Source organism: Oreochromis niloticus, unplaced genomic scaffold, assembly GCF_001858045.2.
Source record: "Oreochromis niloticus isolate F11D_XX unplaced genomic scaffold, O_niloticus_UMD_NMBU tig00001726_pilon, whole genome shotgun sequence".
Taxonomy (NCBI): Eukaryota; Metazoa; Chordata; class Actinopteri; order Cichliformes; family Cichlidae; genus Oreochromis; species Oreochromis niloticus.
This window is the reverse complement of record NW_020327461.1, coordinates 1746-22784: the sequence shown is the minus strand read 5'-3', so window position 1 is coordinate 22784 and position 21039 is coordinate 1746. Positions and strand designations below refer to the sequence as shown.

Genomic DNA, 21039 nt, shown 5'->3' with positions numbered 1-21039 from the left:
AATAAAATTTTTATCATTAGAGAAAAGATTACCAAGAATCGTCCCACAGATGTAATATTATCTACAGCTACTTTTAGTACCATTGATGTTAAGTTAGACTCTTTTTCTCCAATCGATCTTTCTGAGTTAACTTCAATAATTACTTCCTCCAAACCATCAACGTGTCTTTTAGACCCCATTCCTACAAAACTGCTCAAAGAAGTCCTGCCATTAATTAATTCTTCGATCTTAAATATGATCAACCTATCTCTAATAATCGGCTATGTACCACAGGCCTTCAAGGTGGCTGTAGTTAAACCTTTACTCAAAAAGCCATCTCTAGACCCAGCTGTCTTAGCTAATTATAGGCCAATCTCCAACCTTCCTTTCATATCAAACATCCTTGAAAGAGTAGTTGTCAAACAGCTAACAGATCATCTGCAGAGGAATGGCTTATTTGAAGAGTTTCAGTCAGGTTTCAGAGCTCATCACAGCACAGAAACAGCTTTAGTGAAGGTTACAAATGATCTTCTTATGGCCTCTGACAGTGGACTCATCTCTGTGCTTGTCCTGCTAGACCTCAGTGCTGCGTTCGATACTGTTGACCATAATATCCTATTAGTGCGACTAGAACATGCTGTAGGTATTACAGGTACTGCGCTGCAGTGGTTTGTATCATATCTATCTAATAGACTCCAATTTGTACATGTAAATGGAGAGTCCTCTTCACCCACTAAGGTCAATTATGGTGTTCCACAGGGTTCAGTGCTAGGACCAATTCTATTTACATTATACATGCTTCCCTTAGGCAGCATCATTAGAAGACACAGCATAAATTTTCACTGCTATGCAGATGACACGCAGCTCTATCTGTCCATGAAGCCAGGTAACACACACCAATTAGTTAAACTGCAGGAATGTCTTAAAGACATAAAGACCTGGATGGCCGCTAACTTTCTCTGGATGGCATTACCTTGGCCTCCAGTAATGCTGTGAGGAACCTTGGAGTCATTTTTGACCAGGACATGTCCTTCAACGCACATATTAAACAAATATGTAAGACTGCTTTCTTCCATTTGCGCAACATCTCTAAAATTAGAAATATCCTGTCTCAGAGTGACGCTGAAAAACTAGTTCATGCATTTATTACTTCCAGGCTGGACTACTGTAATTCATTATTATCAGGATGTCCTAAAAACTCACTGAAAAGCCTTCAGTTAATCCAAAATGCTGCAGCAAGAGTCCTGACAGGGACTAGAAAGAGAGAGCATATTTCTCCTGTTTTGGCTTCCCTTCATTGGCTTCCTGTTAAATCCAGAATTGAATTCAAAATCCTGCTCCTCACTTACAAGGTCTTAAATAATCAGGCCCCATCTTATCTTAATGACCTTGTAGTACCATATCACCCTATTAGAGCACTTCGCTCTCACACTGCAGGCCTACTTGTTGTTCCTAGAGTATTTAAAAGTAGAATGGGAGGCAGAGCCTTCAGTTTTCAGGCCCCTCTTCTGTGGAACCAGCTTCCAGTTTGGATTCGGGAGACAGACACTATCTCTACTTTTAAGATTAGGCTTCAAACTTTCCTTTTTGCTAAAGCATATAGTTAGGGCTGGACCAGGTGACCCTGAATCCTCCCTTAGTTATGCTGCAATAGACGTAGGCTGCCGGGGATTCCCATGATGCATTGAGTTTTTCCTTTCCAGTCACCTTTCTCACTCACTATGTGTTAATAGACCTCTCTGCATCGAATCATATCTGTTATTAATCTCTGTCTCTCTTCCACAGCATGTCTTTATCCTGTTTTCCTTCTCTCACCCCAACCAATCACAGCAGATGGCCCCGCCCCTCCCTGAGCCTGGTTCTGCCGGAGGTTTCTTCCTGTTAAAAGGGAGTTTTTCCTTCCCACTGTCGCCAAAGTGCTTGCTCATAGGGGGTCATATGATTGTTGGGTTTTTCTCTGTATTTATTATTGTGCGATCTACTGTACAATATAAAGCGCCTTGAGGCGACTTTTGTTGTGATTTGGCGCTATATAAATAAAATTGAATTGAACTGAATGTTATGTATTTATTTTTGGCCTATACCTACGGTGGCCCTGAGAGGCCAAACGGACTGCAACTTAAAACACTAGCAACAACAAAAACGCTGCAAAAGCACAAAAAACGAAAACACAAATAGGAAAAAAGAAAACGGAAGTGTTTCTGGGGAGTAATTAGTAATAAACAGAGCCAGTGTGACTAAGTGGAGCTTGTGAGAGTGAGTGGGTTGAAGAAAGTGAGGGACTCAGATGTGTCAGTTGGTTTGTCTTTGTTTTTGAGTGTGGAGGAGAGTTAGACTGGGTTGGTTTTAAAGCTAAGTTAAGAATATTCTGAATTTCAATTCAGTTTTATTTATATAGCACCAAATCACAACAACAGTCGCCTCAAGGCGCTTTATATTGTACAGTTTAATTTCCAAAACTTGCATACGTCTTCAGTTTGCAGCTGGACTATCACATAGCAGCTGGAGCAGTCTCACATGGAGGCCAGTCCACTGCTGCCACCTGTGGCCAAGTGCCATAGCCTACTACTAGATGAACTTGTGACCAGTGTTGGGTAAGTTACTTTAAATTAGTAACTTAGTTACATTACTAGTTACTGCTCTAAAAAAGTAACTCAGTTACTTCAAGTTACTCGTTACTTTCAAAGTAACTAGTTACTAGGGAAAGTAACTTAGGTTTTACTCAGAATTCTCTTGTTAATGTGTTGCTTCCGTAACTGGATACCCAGCAAGATTGCCAGTCTTCTAGCTTGCTTACTTGCCACAAGTGCACTGTGCCACCTACCAATAGAAAGGAAAAAATAATGTGCACATTTCCACGAGAGAAATCCCACGCCTGGACCGTCGTTGACCGCCGCCATGATTCTAGCCTACTTTTTACATCCAACACAAAAACTGCAGTCGTGGTGCTTTTGATTGTACTCAGAACTTGGAAATTCTGCCTTCTGAATAGGAAGATGTAGGTAACAGCAGACTGAAGATGAGCTGCATACAGAGCTGGACTGGGACAAAGAAATCGTCCCGGGCATTTTGACTAGAGACCGGCCCACCATTATAGGAAAAATCATAAAGCCTTTGAATGAAAATAAACACTGTTGTGACAGTGATGTACACTGTTCTGATGGTATGTATGTATCAATCTATCAATTGTTTGTTGTAAGACTCAGATAACTATTTTTTTAAAAGCGAGACATTTTAAATGAGAATAAGAAAGAAAAGTATTTCCTTGTGCCCCCCTTTGGTAAATGGTAAATGGACTGGTTCTTATATAGCGCTTTTCTACTCTTCTGAGCACTCAAAGCGCTTTACACAACTTGTGCATTCACCCATTCACACCCATTCGCACAAGCACATTTTTCTAAGTGCTTTCTAAGTAACATTCACACACATTCATACTCCGATGGATGCATCGGAGAGCAATTTGGGGTTAGTATCTTGCCCAAGAATATTTGGCATGCAGACTGCAAACTTTCCCTGTTAATGCCCTACACGGACCCCTGGCAACACTTTGCTAGATCCGCCCCTGCACAGTTACCAGCTGTCAGCTACATAGAAAAGGTTCCTGGTGTTATTTGTCTCTCAGAAACAGTTCATAACTTCCCTTCAACTCATTCATGTCACCTAAAAGGTAAACCTGTTTCTCCATCACCTGTTCACATCTGATGATTCAGTAAGGACATCTCCTGGTTTCATCTGCATGTTTCCCTCTCACCAGATATACAAACCGATATCATGGCCAGCAGCTTTACAGCTGTGGCTCCAGCAAACATCAGTTGATACTAGAAATTAATATTAAATAAATTCTAACAACAGCTGATCAAGCTTAAAGGTGCTGCTGCTGTTTAGCGCGACATCCGCTGGTTTCCTCTTTCTGGCGCAAAGTGAGCGATAAATAAACAAGAGAGAAAAGCCGATCAGCTGATCATTGATCAGTTTCGTGATTGAAGTAGAAACGGGAGAGGAGAGAATGAGAGAAGAAGAGACAGCTGTGCAGCTTCAGCTTTGTGTCTTTTTCATTGTAGCTGAAGTCCGGGACAAACTGTGTTCCTTTTCACCTCAATACGAAACGCGTAGTATTTTCTCTGAATAATATTACGCGTTTTTTAGGGGACGGTTGGCAACTTTGGCAACTCTAATAATTAACCGTATGAACAAAATAAAGTTCAACATCAGTAACATAGCACCCACCCAGCTGTATAAAAACTCCGTCATGCTAGCTAGCACGCAGTACGAAAAAGTCAGCATACCGAAAATAAACTCCACCTAAACTTGGTTTATATCTGACCCAGATAGACTGCAGGTCATAACTTCTTACCTGAAGTTCAGTTCACCTGACACACGGACCGGCGGCTGCCTGGGGTCTCTCTTCTTGCCTCCCTTTTCCTTCATCCACCTGCTGGCTTCCACCACTTGCTAATGTTATTGAATCTGTGGAAGCTCCGCGATATCCACCACACGAAGTAACGAGTAACGAGCCTATCTAAATCCCAGTAACGAGTAACGCGTTCCTGGTTTTGGCATAATAACTAGTTACCGTGCTCGTTACCACGATAATAACGTAGTTACTGTAACGCGTTACTTAATAACGCGTTAGTCCCAACACTGCTTGTGACACACATCTGCAGTAGAGGCTGAGTGGCTGCTCTCACACCTGGAGCATCCAAATCGACCCACAAACACGTTGAAAGATGCAACGCCATCAATTTGGATTGTTAAGACTGAGAGACCTCTTCCTTCTGACCCCTCCCCAAACCCTCAAACCCTCCTACCCACCTCGACATACAAAGTCTGTGTTCTGTTGATGTTTACATGATCGAAATAACCTGAACACAAACAAAGAGGAAGACCGCACCGGAAGGAAAAACTACAAGTCCCAGCAGCCTCTGTGTTTAGGGAGGAGCAGTGAAAGTGAAAGTATTGAGCCTCCGTTCAGAGCAGCAGGAGGAGGAAGGTGGAGCTGAGGCAGGTGAGTGTTAACATGAATATGTTTCTTCTTATGACATAAAATAATTCCACGCTGTTCGTGTCTGTGGGTGAAACGTGAGGCCGGTCGGCTCCTCTGAGCGCTGGTTTCCTGTAAGTAGAGAGGAAGTGAGTTTAGCTGAGCCTCCGTTTAGTGTGAGAGAGCAGGAGGAGAGTGAGAGCTGTGCTGAGGCAGGGTGAGTGTTAACACCGCTCTGACATTACTGTGTCTCTGTGGCGGGAACAACAGGCTCCGTCAGTGGAGGCAAAAATAATCAGACTTTGGTTTTTCAAAGGAAACAACTTTATGTCGGAAGTTCCCGCACGCTCATTGGATAACGATGTGTCAATCTCGAGCTATTAGCCAATGAGCGTGCGGATCCACAGAAAGACCCGCCTTTATCACGGGACTTTAAAAACTACAATGGCGACAGAAACTCGGTGAGTGGAGTTCAGGCTGACGTCATGAAACTGTGACGTTTGAGCCACTTCCTGTTCTCAGTCCCAGCGTCCTGATCACCGAGGTTTCTGTTGCTCTGATATCTGATATTGATTATATTGGTAAACAGGCTGTAGCATAAACATCAGGTCTGTTCTGAAAACTGTCTTTATTTTTTCAAAGTAAGGGAATATCTGTGGTGTGATACCGCGGGCTCATGGGCTAAGGACTTGGATTGACAAGCGCAGGTGATTGTGTTGTTTCTTATAAAGGCTTGTGTGTGTGTGCCTTCCTGTGTGTGTCCTTGTGTCAGTGGAACTGAATCAGTGTGTTAGAGAAAGTGCTCCTCTGCTGTGCCGTCATCGTGTGGATGCTTCTTTTAAAGTTGGAACTCATGTTTTTATGATCTGCTTCATTTCATTGAACCTTTATTTCTAACCATGAAGTCCCTTTGAGGTTACAGCCTCCTGGTTAGGTTGAGGCTGTTCTTGTGCTTCAGGCTGAAATATGAGGAGTAAGGAGTGGGGCTGGTTAGCCCTCATGACCCTCACCATAACACATACGTCACAGGACAGTGTTTACCACAGAAACTCCATGAAATGATCAATGAGAACTTTAGAAACCCGTCAGTGTGATGCTTCCAGTACAACAGCACCTCTGAGTGTGTGTGTTTGCCTCTCAGACTAACTCCACCCTGACATCAAGAAGATGGAGGAAGAGGATGGAGCAGGATCTGCAGCATCCAGCTGTGTGTCTGTGAGGAGAGACCAGTCCAAAGAAAGACCTCCAGTGTTCAGTAATGAACCTGCACCATCCAGCCGTGTGTTTGTGAGGAGAGACCGGTCCAAAGAAAGACCTCCAGAGTTCAGTAATGAACCTGCAGCATCCAGCTGTGTGTCTGTGAGGAGTGACTGGTCTAAAGAAGAACCTCCATGGTTCAGTAATGAACCTGCAGCAACAATGTAAGAGAGCTGCTGACTCATTTATTCAGTGTAAATAATGATTTTTGATGCAATGGGAGAAGAAAAATGACAAAAACAGTTTTAAAAATAATTAAAATATTAAAATATTACAAACTATATTTTTGAGTTTCCTGATGTAGTACAAAAATATATGAACATAACTGTATATAGGACAGATATTTTACGGTTCTTTTAGGCAGCACCAAAAACCAAAAAGACTATTTTTAAGCTGTCTGAGGTAGTGAGTCAACATGTCACACTGGGTCAAAGGTCAGGGAGTAAAAGTGTGTTTTAAAGGAGGTTTAAAAGCAGCGAGTGAAGGAGCCTGTCGAGGTAAATCGTTCCATAACTGATCAAATTCAGTTGGTGGACCTCTGTGTGAAATCAAGCATCTGGTTCACAGAGAGGAGAACCCTCAAATGGGCTGTACAACATTATATAGTGAGACAAAAACAGAGATTATCGTAGCCATCGCTCTCTCGCATGGACGTGGCAGTCTTGCTGTCTGCTGCCAATCCTCCCCGTACCTCCGTGACCTCGTCTGGTATCTGCTCCCTCCTCTGTAAGAGACAGTAAAGGAAAACACGTCTCTGCCTAGTCTTGAAAATCTAATCTTATCATCCATTGTTCTTCTAGGGCCTCTTCTTCTTGTGGCCTCAGCTAACTGCTAATATTTAAATGGCTAACATTAACATGTGTGCCAGCCGGGTTATTCAGTGTTGTGACAGTCAGCTGCTTCAGCTGCTGCTGGGATGGGCTGTGGCAAAGAGAACAGAGAAAATCAAAATCAGAGTTTTTCTCTGAATTAAAAGCAAGGAAACAACAATATATTCTACATGGTGAAACTGATGGTTTATGGTGTTTGGGTCTGTTTTTCTGTATTTATGCAGATAAAGTGTAAACTCAGATGAATTATACCATCAAATGTTAAAGGAAAATATGAGGATGAGTGTCTGTGAGCTGAGAAGGACGTGAAGCGAGCAGTTTATCCCAGAGCTGAAGCTGCTCTGTGTGCAGAGATGAGCTCAGATTCCTGCTGTGATTGATCAACAGTCACAGAAATGTAGACTTGTAGTTATTACTGCAGGATGGTCACAGCAGATACTGATGAACATGGATTATGAGGATGGATGATCAAGTTTCTCACTCTCTCCTTTAAATCTCAGTTTTTTCTTCTTCACAGTTTATCTGTTAATTTATTCATGAATAACACTGAAAGAGTTTCTGTTATATTTCCCCTTGAACATCACCTTATTAGGGCGGCATTAGGAAATAGCCCCCCTCCAAAGAATGAATAAATGAATGATGATAATAATAAAATGATTAAAAAGCAGAGCTCAGAGTGGTAGATGGTCAAACATGGATCCACGGGTGGTTCAACTGCATTTGGTGACGTGACTAAAGCAAATCTTTCAAATAATCCCACCATCAACGGGATGTTGTCTCCTTTACTACGGTTACTTTACTTGGTCACCGTGTGAATTTCTTTGAAATGAACCAAATTCTTTTATTTGTTGGTTGTTGCATATTTAAGCTCTACAGTCAGGAAAGGAGGAGATGAGGCCTCAACAATGTTGGGTTGTAGCTGTGGTTCAGGTTAGAGTGAGTGTCCATGGAATAAATGTAAGTCAGTGAACTGGAAACATGACTGTGTTCAAACTTTTCCTTTTTATAATGAGTCTAATCAAAGGTGGACAGAAGTATCTCCACTTTTACTTTTCTGTGTCACCATCAGAGCTTCTGCACAGTGTGGAGAAAGATCCAGAAGCAGAGCTGGACTGCAGACAGCCAGTCAGAGCAGCTGTGTACAAAGTAAGACTGAACATCTGTCTGCTGATGGACTCATTTCTGAAAACTGGACTCTTGTGTTGTTCAGACATTGAAGAGTTTTCTTTCTCTTTAGTCTCATTGTTTTTCTTTCTTCAGCAGATGTTGGTCTGCAGGAGGTTTTAGATGAACATAAGATCAGTCTGAGGAGGAGATGTGAACGTGTGACTGAAGGAAGTGATGAAACAGGAAGTAGAGCCCTCCTCAACAGGATCTACACTGAGCTCTACATCACAGAGGGACAGAGTGAAGAGGTTCATACCCAACATGAGGTGAGGCAGCTGGAGACAGCTTCCAAGATGGACGCCCTCCATGACGCTCCAATCAGGTGCCAGGACATCTTTAAAGCCTTACCTGACCAACAGAGACCCATCAGAGTGGTTCTGACCAACGGCGTGGCTGGTGTTGGAAAAACCTTCTCAGTGCAGAAGTTCACTCTGGACTGGGCAGAGGGCTTGGAGAACCAACATGTCAGTGTGGTGGTTCTGCTTTCATTCAGGGAGCTGAACCTGATCAGAGATGAGCAGTACAGTCTTCTGGAGCTGCTCCATGTTTTCCATCCAACATTACAGAAGGTCACAGCAGAGAAGCTGGCTGTCTCTCAGCTTTTGTTCATCTTTGACGGCCTGGATGAAAGCAGACTTTCATTGGATTTCACCAACAGGAAGCTGCTGTCTGATGTCACACAGAAGTCATCAGTCAGCCAGCTGCTGACAAACCTCATCCAGGGGAATCTGCTTCCCTCGGCTCTCGTCTGGATAACTTCCCGACCTGCAGCAGCCAATCAGATCCCTCCTACATGTGTTGACAGGCTAACAGAAGTACGAGGCTTCACTGACGCCCAGAAGGAGGAGTACTTCAGGAGGAGATTCAGTGATGAAGAGCTGTCCAGCAGAATCATCTCCCACATGAAGACATCCAGGAGCCTCCACATCATGTGTAGTATCCCAGTCTTCTGCTGGATCACTGCTACAGTTCTGGAGCACATGTTGACTACAGAGCAGAGAGGAGAGCTGCCCAAGACCCTGACTGACATGTACTCACACTTCCTGCTGGTTCAGACAAAGAGGAAGAAGAACAAGTACCATGAGGGACATGAGACGAGTCCACAGGAGCTGACGGAGGCTGACAGGGAAGTTCTTCTGAAGCTGGGGAGGCTGGCGTTTGAACATCTGGAGAAAGGAAACATCATGTTCTACCAAGAAGACCTGGAGCAGTGTGGTCTGGATGTGACAGAGGCCTCGGTGTACTCAGGAGTTTGTACAGAGATCTTCAAAAGAGAGTGTGTGATCTTCCAGAAACCAGTCTACTGCTTTGTTCATCTGAGCATTCAGGAGTTTCTGGCTGCAGTCTACATGTTCCACTGTCACACCAACAGGAAGACAGAGGTGCTGAAGAACTTCCTTAAACCAAAATCTTTGACCAAGATGATTTCCAGTCTTTTTGATAACAAAGATCTCCAATCACTTGATGTATTTCTGAGGAGAGTCATGGAGAAATCCCTCCAGAGTAAAAATGGCCACCTGGACCTGTTTGTTCGCTTCCTTCATGGCCTCTGTCTGGAGTCCAACCAGAGACTCTTAGTAGGTCTGCTGGGTCAGACAGAGATCAGTCCAGGAACCATCCAGAGAGTCATCAACAACCTGAAGGAGATGAACAGTGATGAAATCTCTCCTGACAGAAGCATCAACATCTTCCACTGTCTGATGGAGATGAACGACCTCTCAGTACATCAGGAGATCCAAGAGTTCCTGACGTCAAAGAACAGATCAAAGAAGAAACTCTCTGAGATCCAGTGCTCAGCTGTGGCCTTCATGCTGCAGATGTCAGAGGAGGTTCTGGATGAGTTGGACCTGCAGGAGTACAAAACATCAGAGCGGGGACGATGTAGACTGATTCCAGCTGTGAGGAACTACAGAAAGGCTCGGTGAGTCCAGATGTGATCATTAACATCATTGATCAGTGTAGGTCAGTAGTTTAATTTTGAAAATAAAATCAGATTGTAAGCACAAAGTGTTTGTGTCCGTACGCTGCAACCTTCCACACCATCCTTTATTGTACAGACTCAGCAGCAGCTCCATGGATCCCAAATCCAAGAGTGGAGAACAGATTTGAAGTGTGTCACATCCATGCAGTCACAGCTGTTTCCACCATGTTTCCACTGATATTAATCCTGTTCAATGACACGTTTCATATCAGTGAATATGTTCTTTAGGACGTCCACTGACATGTTTAAGTGTCCTGCTGGAAATCACTCAAATCATCCATGAAATCCATGAAAAATCCTTTTAGTGTTTCTAACTTCACCCTCTGTCCTCTCTCTCTCTCCATCCTCCTCACTGCTTCTTTCACTGATAATCACACAAACATCGTATTCAGCTACAAAATAACACAATAATATCATCTGATGATCATTATTATAAGAGCAGGATCCATATTTGATATCAGAGTAACACACTGCTTGGTTATGTGCAGTCATCATCAGTGACTGTGGGTCAGACAGAAGCTCTCTGATTGGTTGCTGACCTTGGTCACCTGTCCACTCTCACCTGTTTGTGTTTGCTCTCTCTTTGCTGTCTCCATCCTCTCTCTCCTTTCTCTCCCTCTCTGTCTTTGTACCGTCACTCAGGTCCAATGGAAACAGTGACATTTACAAACCAATCAAAGACAAACTGATCCATGTCAGGTTATAACAATATTCAAAGTGAATACAGGCTGCTGCTGGACACAGACAGGTAACATCATTTGGACTTGCTGTCACCTGGATCTGGACTCATAAACACTGAAGCCCTGAACAGGAATACAAATCATTTTCTGCCAACTAGCGACACACCAGCAGATAATGGCTCAGAAAGCTAAAATGAGCCAATCATTTCTTTGTTTAGTTCCCCTGAAATCAGATCTGATATCAGCAGCTCTGAGTTCATTCATCATTATTGTCCAGTGATGAGATTTCTGCTCCGTTTGGTAACAGTCAGCAGGTTTTTCCTGCGTGTGGACGTGAACAGTCGTACCTGACAGCAGGTAGCAAACAGAGATCATCTTTCCAGCTGGAACTCTTCACTGAGCTGAACTCATTCAAAATGTTCTGGAGTCAAAACAGGAAACAGTCCAAATGTGTGTCTTCACTCTGACTCTGGATCAGATCTCAGTGACAGACTGTGGACATTATGGAAGCCTAAATGTGACACCATCTTCCTCCTTCATCTGCAGATTAAAGCCAAACAAAGATTCTCATTAAAAGTCTGCAGGTCTGAGAGAGACTCAATCGTTGTGTCATGTCAAACACAGTAAGAGGAGCTGAAGCACAGATGTGAAGAGCAGATTCATCAGATTATGACCTCTCTCTGTTTTGTCTTCATATACATTCAGTCTGTGTTTATGATGCAGATTTCTGCTTTTATAATAACACATTTTATATTTTCTATCATCACAGACTGACTCAGTGTCGACTCTCAGAGTCTCACTGTGAAGTTGTGGCCTCAGCTCTGAAGTCCAACCCCTCCCATCTGACAGAGCTGGACATGAGTGAGAACAAGCTGCAGGATTCAGCAGTGAAGCTTCTGTGTGCTGGACTGGAGAGTCCAAACTGTCGACTGGAGACTCTGAGGTGAGTTCACTGACTGCGGCTGATGTTGTTTTTCTATATTTCAGGTCTTTGATTGATGTTTGAAACTGTCTTTAGTTCCTAAATGTTCAGGATGTGTCTGAAGACAAATGTGAAGAAGTTTGAGTGCTTTCAGAAATGTTGTGTCTTTCCAAACGACTGAACAACAGTTTTTCCTTTTGGCTCCAAACAGAAGTGACAGACTTGAGCAGGGTTCATTTAAAGGCTGACAGAAGTGGAGTGGTGACGGGGAGATGTTTGACAGGACAGTGTTTCAGCCTCCACAGGTTCATGTTGTGCTCCATCAGTCAGTGAAGATGAAGTCAGTGCTGAAAGCAAATTAGTGTCTGTGTCCCAATTAAGAGACCGCACGCTTGAAGTACCCACATTTCATCATATTTCCTCATAACCCTCTTTTGTCTGACCATTTGATCCCATTTGAATTTGCAATAAAGGATCCACAGAGTTTGCTGACAGTAATGACAGTAGATGTTTGTGTGAAAGTGCTGGAAGCAAATGAGTGTGTGATGTTCTTTCAGTGTTGCACTTTGTAGACGCTCCCTGAGCACTGGTCTCACAGCCAGCTGCACATAGAGACCAGTGTTGTTAGTCCAGGTCAGAAGATGACTTGTTGGAATGAAAATGAGCTTGTAGTTTGTCTGCTTTAATCATGTGACTGGAAAAAGGTGTTGGACTTCAAATATGTCCGTTTCTTTCACACTTCACCTTTAAAAGTGAAGCCTTGTGGTTCCTGGAAGGAAAAACACGACTTTTTCAAGTCTTTGTCCTGTTTTTATGATAAATGTACGACTTTAATGTGAAACATTCAGAGTTTTTTCTCTTGTTCTCATTTTCTAAACTTCTACATTCTGAACCTTCTTCAGCTCTGAACAGATGATGAAACACTGAATGATTTCAAGCACTTTGTCTAATAAACTTACATCTTTCATTCTTTATACAGATTGATGGACTGTAGTTTGTCACAGATCAGCTGTGATTATCTAGCAGCAGCACTGAAGTCCAACCCCTCCCATCTGAGAGAGCTGGACCTGAGTAACAACAAAAACCTGCAGGATTCAGGAGTGAAGCATCTGTGTGGTTTCCTGGAGAGTCCAGGATGTGGACTTGAAACTCTGAGGTCAGTCAGCATGTTTTAGTTGTGCTGAGATGAATATGATGTGAAAGTTGTGCTGACACTAAACTGCAGACATCAGGCTGATATTATACTGATCCACACTGAGGATCTTCATGGTAAAGTCTGTTTTCTTCTTCTCTGGTTTAGTCCATTGACTGCAGCAGAACAATGTTCACATTTCAAATAGTGAGACTCAACGTATGGCCCGCGGCCCACACGCGGCCTGCCCACCTTTCCTGATTCAGAGAGAGGGGACCCTGATTAACTGTGTAGTGTTCTTCCTCACAGTTCTAAGGATCAGACACAACAATGAATAATCCACAGCTGACTGTCTTTAGCAGGTCAAAGGTCACGGCACACAGCAGACAGTGGGAAATATTCTAATTCTGATCATTTATCAGCACATATCCATATGTATAAAAACAAACACTGTGAGACTTGATCAGAGGTGTGATCATCACAGCAGAGGCCTTTGTGTCAAAGTCACTGAGGATCAAACAGAAACACATGAAGCAGATTTTCCTCTTCTGGCTTTTTATAGCAGATAACCTTCAAAATATTCTGCAGTCGATCAAAAACTGAAGCAAACCATGAATCAACATGTGAACATGAGCTGATGCTGCTGAAGTGAAGCAAAGTTACAGAGGTTTGATTACAGACACAGCTGAGAGTTTGTAATCTGTCATCATTTTAAAAGCTTTCAATTTCTTCAGTATTGAACAGCAGAAATGAGGCTTTGTTTTCGGAGGCCGACAGCAGTGAACACAACAGCAGACTGGTGCGTAATAAGCAGTGAATAATGCAGAAAACAGATTTTTGAAGGTAAACTGTTCTTGAAGTACACTGAGAGAGAGAGAGCTGTGCAGGAAGTAAAGGTCAAAGTCAGAGAGAATTCATGACCATGTTCATCAAACGTAAAGCGTAGTTTGGATCTTCTTTTGCTGCTGGTTCACTCAGTTTTGGTTGGAGACAGATGAAACCTGCAGCTTCAGGATCTGTGAGCTGTCCACTTTCAGCCCCGACGGCGTGTCCGTGTACGTGCCGTCGAGTGAACGATCCACGCTCTGTGTTTCCATCTTTGTGTGTTTAGCTGCTCTCATTTACTGTTTTATCTGTTTGCTTGTTGTTGAAATACTTTTGGGAGCTTTAACCTGAGATTCTGGCAAAATACATTTATATTAAAAATCCATTCAGGATTGAATGAATCAACATCGCTTTATTCAAATTAAAACCATTTAAATAGGAAAATCCATGTTTTTACAGTCGCCTCTAATGCTGGGTAATGTCAGCTGGTCCATGTGCAGCTGGCTGTGAGGCTCAGGGAGCGTCTACAAAGTGCAACACTGAAAGAACATCATCCATAAATATTGAGGAATAACTGGACTCTCATACAGCGAGACTCAAATGCCTTTAAACATCAGCTTATCCTGCTGATCCAAGTCCAACACTGAGTTTGTAAAAACATGTTTGTCAATCATTTTGTTTGGTTTCTGAGGAAAATGATTCAATAACTTGCTGCTAATACACAACATTTCATCATATTTCCTCATAACCCTCTTTTGTCTGACCATTTGATCCCATTTGAATTTGCAATAAAGGATCCACAGAGTTTGGTGACAATAATGACAGTAGATGTTTGTGTGAAAGTGCTGGAAGCAAATGAGTGTGTGATGTTCTTTCAGTGTTACACTTTGTAGACGCTCCCTGAGCACTGGTCTCACAGCCAGCTGCACATAGGGACCAGTGTTGTTAGTCCAGGTCAGAAGATGACTTGTTGGAATGAAAATGAGCTTGTAGTTTGTCTGCTTTAATGATGTGACTGGAAAAAGGTGTTGGACTTCAAATATGTCCGTTTCTTTCACACTTCACCTTTAAAAGTGAAGCCTTGTGGTTCCTGGAAGGAAAAACACGACTTTTTCAAGTCTTTGTCCTGTTTTTATGAGAAATGTACGACTTTAATGTGAAACATTCAGAGTTTTTTCTCTTGTTGTGTTTGTTTGAAGCTGCTTCCTGTTGGCTTCAGCTGTTTGGAGTTTCCATTTTCTAAACTTCTACATTCTGAACCTTCTTCAGCTCTGAACAGATGATGAAACACTGAATGATTTCAAGCTCACACTTTGTCTAATAAACTTACATCTTTCATTCTTTATACAGATTGGTGAGCTGTGGTTTGTCAAAGATCAGCTGTGATTATCTGGCAGCAGCGCTGAAGTCCAACCCCTCCCATCTGAGAGAGCTGGACCTGAGTAACAACAACAACCTGCAGGATTCAGGAGTGAAGCATCTGTGTGGTTTCCTGGAGAGTCCAGGATGTGGACTTGAAACTCTGGGGTCAGTCAGCATGTTTTAGTTGTGCTGAGATGAATATGATGTGAAAGTTGTGCTGACACTAAACTGCAGACATCAGGCTGATATTATACTGATCCACACTGAGGATCTTCATGGTAAAGTCTGTTTTCTTCTTCTCTGGTTTAGTCCATTGACTGCAGCAGAACAATGTTCACATTTCAAACAGTGAGACTCAACGTATGGCCCGCGGCCCACACGCGGCCTGCCCACCTTTCCTGATTCAGAGAGAGGGGACCCTGATTAACTGTGTAGTGTTCTTCCTCACAGTTCTAAGTATCAGACACAACAATGAATAATCCACAGCTGACTGTCTTTAGCAGGTCAAAGGTCACGGCACACAGCAGACAGTGGGAAATATTCTAATTCTGATCATTTATCAGCACATATCCATATGTATAAAAACAAACACTGTGAGACTTGATCAGAGGTGTGATCATCACAGCAGAGGCCTTTGTGTCAAAGTCACTGAGGATCAAACAGAAACACATGAAGCAGATTTTCCTCTTCTGGCTTTTTATAGCAGATAACCTTCAAAATATTCTGCAGTCGATCAAAAACTGAAGCAAACCATGAATCAACATGTGAACATGAGCTGATGCTGCTGAAGTGAAGCAAAGTTACAGAGGTTTGATTACAGACACAGCTGAGAGTTTGTAATCTGTCATCATTTTAAAAGGTTTCAATTTCTTCAGTATTGAACAGCAGAAATGAGGCTTTGTTTTCGGAGGCCGACAGCAGTGAACACAACAGCAGACTGGTGCGTAATAAGCAGTGAATAATGCAGAAAACAGATTTTTGAAGGTAAACTGTTCTTGAAGTACACTGAGAGAGAGAGAGCTGTGCAGGAAGTAAAGGTCAAAGTCAGAGAGAATTTATGACGATGTTCATCAAACGTAAAGCGTAGTTTGGATCTTCTTTTGCTGCTGGTTCACTCAGTTTTGGTTGGAGACAGATGAAACCTGCAGCTTCAGGATCTGTGAGCTGTCCACTTTCAGCCCCGACGGCGTGTCCGTGTACGTGCCGTCGAGTGAACGATCCACGCTCTGTGTTTCCATCTTTGTGTGTTTAGCTGCTCTCATTTACTGTTTTATCTGTTTGCTTGTTGTTGAAATACTTTTGGGAGCTTTAAGCTGAGATTCTGGCAAAATACATTTATATTAAAAATCCATTCAGGATTGAATGAATCAACATCGCTTTATTCAAATTAAACCATTTAAATAGGAAAATCCATTTTTTTACAGCCGCCTCTAATGCTGGGTAATGTCAGCTGGTCCATGTGCAGCTGGCTGTGAGGCTCAGGGAGCGTCTACAAAGTGCAACACTGAAAGAACATCATCCATAAATATTGAGGAATAACTGGACTCTCATACAGCGAGACTCAAATGCCTTTAAACATCAGCTTATCCTGCTGATCCAAGTCCAACACTGAGTTTGTAAAAACATGTTTGTCAATCATTTTGTTTGGTTTCTGAGGAAAATGATTCAATAACTTGCGGCTAATACACAACATTTCATCATATTTCCTCATAACCCTCTTTTGTCTGACCATTTGATCCCATTTGAATTTGCAATAAAGGATCCACAGAGTTTGGTGACAATAATGACAGTAGATGTTTGTGTGAAAGTGCTGGAAGCAAATGAGTGTGTGATGTTCTTTCAGTGTTGCACTTTGTAGACGCTCCCTGAGCACTGGTCTCACAGCCAGCTGCACATAGAGACCAGTGTTGTTAGTCCAGGTCAGAAGATGACTTGTTGGAATGAAAATGAGCTTGTAGTTTGTCTGCTTTAATCATGTGACTGGAAAAAGGTGTTGGACTTCAAATATGTCCGTTTCTTTCACACTTCACCTTTAAAAGTGAAGCCTTGTGGTTCCTGGAAGGAAAAACACGACTTTTTCAAGTCTTTGTCCTGTTTTTATGAGAAATGTACGACTTTAATGTGAAACATTCAGAGTTTTTTCTCTTGTTGTGTTTGTTTGAAGCTGCTTCCTGTTGGCTTCAGCTGTTTGGAGTTTCCATTTTCTAAACTTCTACATTCTGAACCTTCTTCAGCTCTGAACAGATGATGAAACACTGAATGATTTCAAGCTCACACTTTGTCTAATAAACCTACATCTTTCATTCTTTATACAGATTGAAGGACTGTAGTTTGTCAGAGATCAGCTGTGATTATCTGGCAGCAGCACTGAAGTCCAACCCCTCCCATCTGAGAGAGCTGGACCTGAGTAATGAGTTCCCCTGGTGGTCGACTAAGAACAAGCTGCAGGATTCAGGAGTGAAGCATCTGTGTGGTTTCCTGGAGAGTCCAGGATGTGGACTTGAAACTCTGAGGTCAGTCAGCATGTTTTAGTTGTGCTGAGATGAATATGATGTGAAAGTTGTGCTGACACTAAACTGCAGACATCAGGCTGATATTATACTGATCCACACTGAGGATCTTCATGGTAAAGTCTGTTTTCTTCTTCTCTGGTTTAGTCCATTGACTGCAGCAGAACAATGTTCACATTTCAAACAGTGAGACTCAACGTATGGCCCGCGGCCCACACGCGGCCTGCCCACCTTTCCTGATTCAGAGAGAGGGGACCCTGATTAACTGTGTAGTGTTCTTCCTCACAGTTCTAAGTATCAGACACAACAATGAATAATCCACAGCTGACTGTCTTTAGCAGGTCAAAGGTCACAGCACACAGCAGACAGTGGGAAATATTCTAATTCTGATCATTTATCAGCACATATCCATATGTATAAAAACAAAGCTGACACTGTGAGACTTGATCAGAGGTGTGATCATCACAGCAGAGGCCTTTGTGTCAAAGTCACTGAGGATCAAACAGAAACACATGAAGCAGATTTTCCTCTTCTGGCTTTTTATAGCAGATAACCTTCAAAATCTTCTGCAGTCGATCAAAAACTGAAGCAAACCATGAATCAACATGTGAACATGAGCTGATGCTGCTGAAGTGAAGCAAAGTTACAGAGGTTTGATTACAGACACAGCTGAGAGTTTGTAATCTGTCATCATTTTAAAAGGTTTCAATTTCTTCAGTATTGAACAGCAGAAATGAGGCTTTGTTTTCGGAGGCCGACAGCAGTGAACACAACAGCAGACTGGTGCGTAATAAGCAGTGAATAATGCAGAAAACAGATTTTTGAAGGTAAACTGTTCTTGAAGTACACTGAGAGAGAGAGAGCTGTGCAGGAAGTAAAGGTCAAAGTCAGAGAGAATTCATGACCATGTTCATCAAACGTAAAGCGTAGTTTGGATCTTCTTTTGCTGCTGGTTCACTCAGTTTTGGTTGGAGACAGATGAAACCTGCAGCTTCAGGATCTGTGAGCTGTCCACTTTCAGCCCCGACGGCGTGTCCGTGTACGTGCCGTCGAGTGAACGATCCACGCTCTGTGTTTCCATCTTTGTGTGTTTAGCTGCTCTCATTTACTGTTTTATCTGTTTGCTTGTTGTTGAAATACTTTTGGGAGCTTTAACCTGAGATTCTGGCAAAATACATTTATATTAAAAATCCTTTCAGGATTGAATGAATCAACATCGCTTTATTCAAATTAAAACCATTTAAATAGGAAAATCCATTTTTTTACAGCCGCCTCTAATGCTGGGTAATGTCAGCTGGTCCATGTGCAGCTGGCTGTGAGGCTCAGGGAGCGTCTACAAAGTGCAACACTGAAAGAACATCATCCATAAATATTGAGGAATAACTGGACTCTCATACAGCGAGACTCAAATGCCTTTAAACATCAGCTTATCCTGCTGATCCAAGTCCAACACTGAGTTTGTAAAAACATGTTTGTCAATCATTTTGTTTGGTTTCTGAGGAAAATGATTCAATAACTTGCTGCTAATACACAACATTTCATTATATTTCCTCATAACCCTCTTTTGTCTGACCATTTGATCCCATTTGAATTTGCAATAAAGGATCCACAGAGTTTGGTGACAATAATGACAGTAGATGTTTGTGTGAAAGTGCTGGAAGCAAATGAGTGTGTGATGTTCTTTCAGTGTTGCACTTTGTAGACGCTCCCTGAGCACTGGTCTCACAGCCAGCTGCACATAGAGACCAGTGTTGTTAGTCCAGGTCAGAAGATGACTTGTTGGAATGAAAATGGAGCCACAACACATGTCCAATACTTAGTCTGTCTTGTTGGACCAACTGGAAGAAATGATTCAAGGACTTAGTCACAGAACAGAGATTCAAATCTCCAAAATCCAACTGGCTGCATCAGGACATATAGTCTGAAACTCTGCACAGTTTCCTGTTTGAAGCTGCTTCCTGTTGGCTTCAGCTGTTTGGAGTTTCCATTTTCTAAACTTCTACATTCTGAACCTTCTTCAGCTCTGAACAGATGATGAAACACTGAATGATTTCAAGCTCACACTTTGTCTAATAAACTTACATCTTTCATTCTTTATACAGATTGAGGGACTGTGGTTTGTCAAAGATCAGCTGTGATTATCTGGCAGCAGCACTGAAGTCCAACCCCTCCCATCTGAGAGAGCTGGACCTGAGCTACAACAAGCTGCAGGATTCAGGAGTGAAGCATCTGTGTGGTTTCCTGGAGAGTCCAGGATGTGGACTTAAAACTCTGAGGTCAGTCACATGTTTTAGTTGTGCTGAGATGAATATGATGTGAAAGTTGTGCTGACACTAAACTGCAGACATCAGGCTGATATTATACTGATCCACACTGAGGATCTTCATGGTAAAGTCTGTTACTCTCTGATCTCTGGTTTAGTCCATTGACTGCAGCAGAACAATGTTCACATTTCAAACCTTCAAAGAAGAAGAAAAATCCTCCAGTGGATAATTCACTGTGAAACTCTCCAACTCTTCATTCCACCTTAAAGTCTGTCTGACACTGAAATCCAAAGCAAAATGTGCGTTTGCTTTACAGACAGCAGTCCAACACAAACATACACACATCATCCAAAACACAGTCCAACATCCAAATCTCCTCCACTGCCAGCATGAATGATGGGAAAGAGAAGGAGGAACACTCTGACATTCAGGGTTAGAATGAGTTTCATGAAGCAGACTGTGAAGATCAAAGCTGCATTAGAAGCTTACATGAATGAATGAGTGGACAGAAGTGGACAGAGATCATCTGAAGCACTTCAAAGGCTTTAAATCAGCACATTTCTCTTTATTCTTTATCAACTCTGTTAGTTTCTCTCAGTTTTCTGTGGAATGAAGCTAACAGCAGGCTAATAAGATGCTGACCAATAGGTTTCTATTAAAGGTTGTAATTTGTATCTGAAAAAGTGCTTTGGCTCAGCAGGGATCAGCTTACAGGTAGAATACAGCTGCTGGATGGGATTAGCATGTCATAGCTATCTACCAAACTGCTAACTGGGGGATTTCAGGACCTCTATGGATCATTTTTGCTAACTGTTTATTCAGCTTAGGCTCACAGGGCTGGAGCCTGTGCCCTAGCTGTCATAGGGCAAGAGGCGTGGTGCACCTGCACAGGTGAGCAGTCCATCACAGGGCCAACAGAGAGAGACAGAGAAGCACTCTCTCACATCCACACCTACAGCCAATTTAGAAGCACCAATGAACCTAAGCAGCATTTCATTGGACTGTGGGAGAACATCCAACCTCCACAGAAAGGCCAACAGCTTCAACCTACAACCTTCTTGCTTTAAGGCACTAGTGCCAACCACTTTTCCCATTTCAGCCCAAATCCTGCATCTTCCTGTTTCTGACTCCAGGCCAGCTCCACTAACA

At 42.6% G+C, this 21039-nt stretch overlaps 1 protein-coding gene and 2 long non-coding RNA genes across 3 annotated transcripts; all 3 read left to right on the top strand.

Moving 5' to 3' along the window:
* Nucleotides 1–4925: 4925 nt before the first annotated feature.
* LOC109195634 (uncharacterized) lies at nt 4926–8363 on the top strand. The gene is made up of 4 exons (XR_002057186.2): nt 4926–4984; nt 6102–6381; nt 8117–8193; nt 8308–8363. It is a non-coding gene; the product is annotated as an uncharacterized LOC109195634 (long non-coding RNA).
* Nucleotides 8364–9470: 1107 nt separating this feature from the next.
* On the top strand, nt 9471–12210 carry LOC109195622 (NLR family CARD domain-containing protein 3). Its single transcript, XM_019347871.2, has 3 exons — nt 9471–10135; nt 11645–11818; nt 12009–12210. Exons 1-3 carry the CDS (start codon nt 9564–9566, stop codon nt 12043–12045), a joined length of 783 nt encoding a protein of 260 aa, XP_019203416.1. The 5' UTR covers nt 9471–9563; the 3' UTR covers nt 12046–12210.
* A 707-nt stretch (nt 12211–12917) lies between these two features.
* LOC109195643 (uncharacterized) lies at nt 12918–19785 on the top strand. The gene is made up of 3 exons (XR_003217605.1): nt 12918–12953; nt 17432–17629; nt 19729–19785. It is a non-coding gene; the product is annotated as an uncharacterized LOC109195643 (long non-coding RNA).
* Nucleotides 19786–21039: the final 1254 nt, after the last annotated feature.

What these genes read in the sequence shown, in the direction of transcription:
- LOC109195622 (XM_019347871.2), top strand. Translation starts at nt 9,564, where the DNA reads ATGTTCCACTGTCACACCAACAGGAAGACAGAGGTGCTGAAGAACTTC. An exon ending in AGGAACTACAGAAAGGCTCG is followed by an intron (nt 10,136 to 11,644) that starts GTGAGTCCAGAT and finishes CTATCATCACAG; the next exon opens with ACTGACTCAGTGTCGACTCT. An exon ending in TGTCGACTGGAGACTCTGAG is followed by an intron (nt 11,819 to 12,008) that starts GTGAGTTCACTG and finishes GGCTCCAAACAG; the next exon opens with AAGTGACAGACTTGAGCAGG.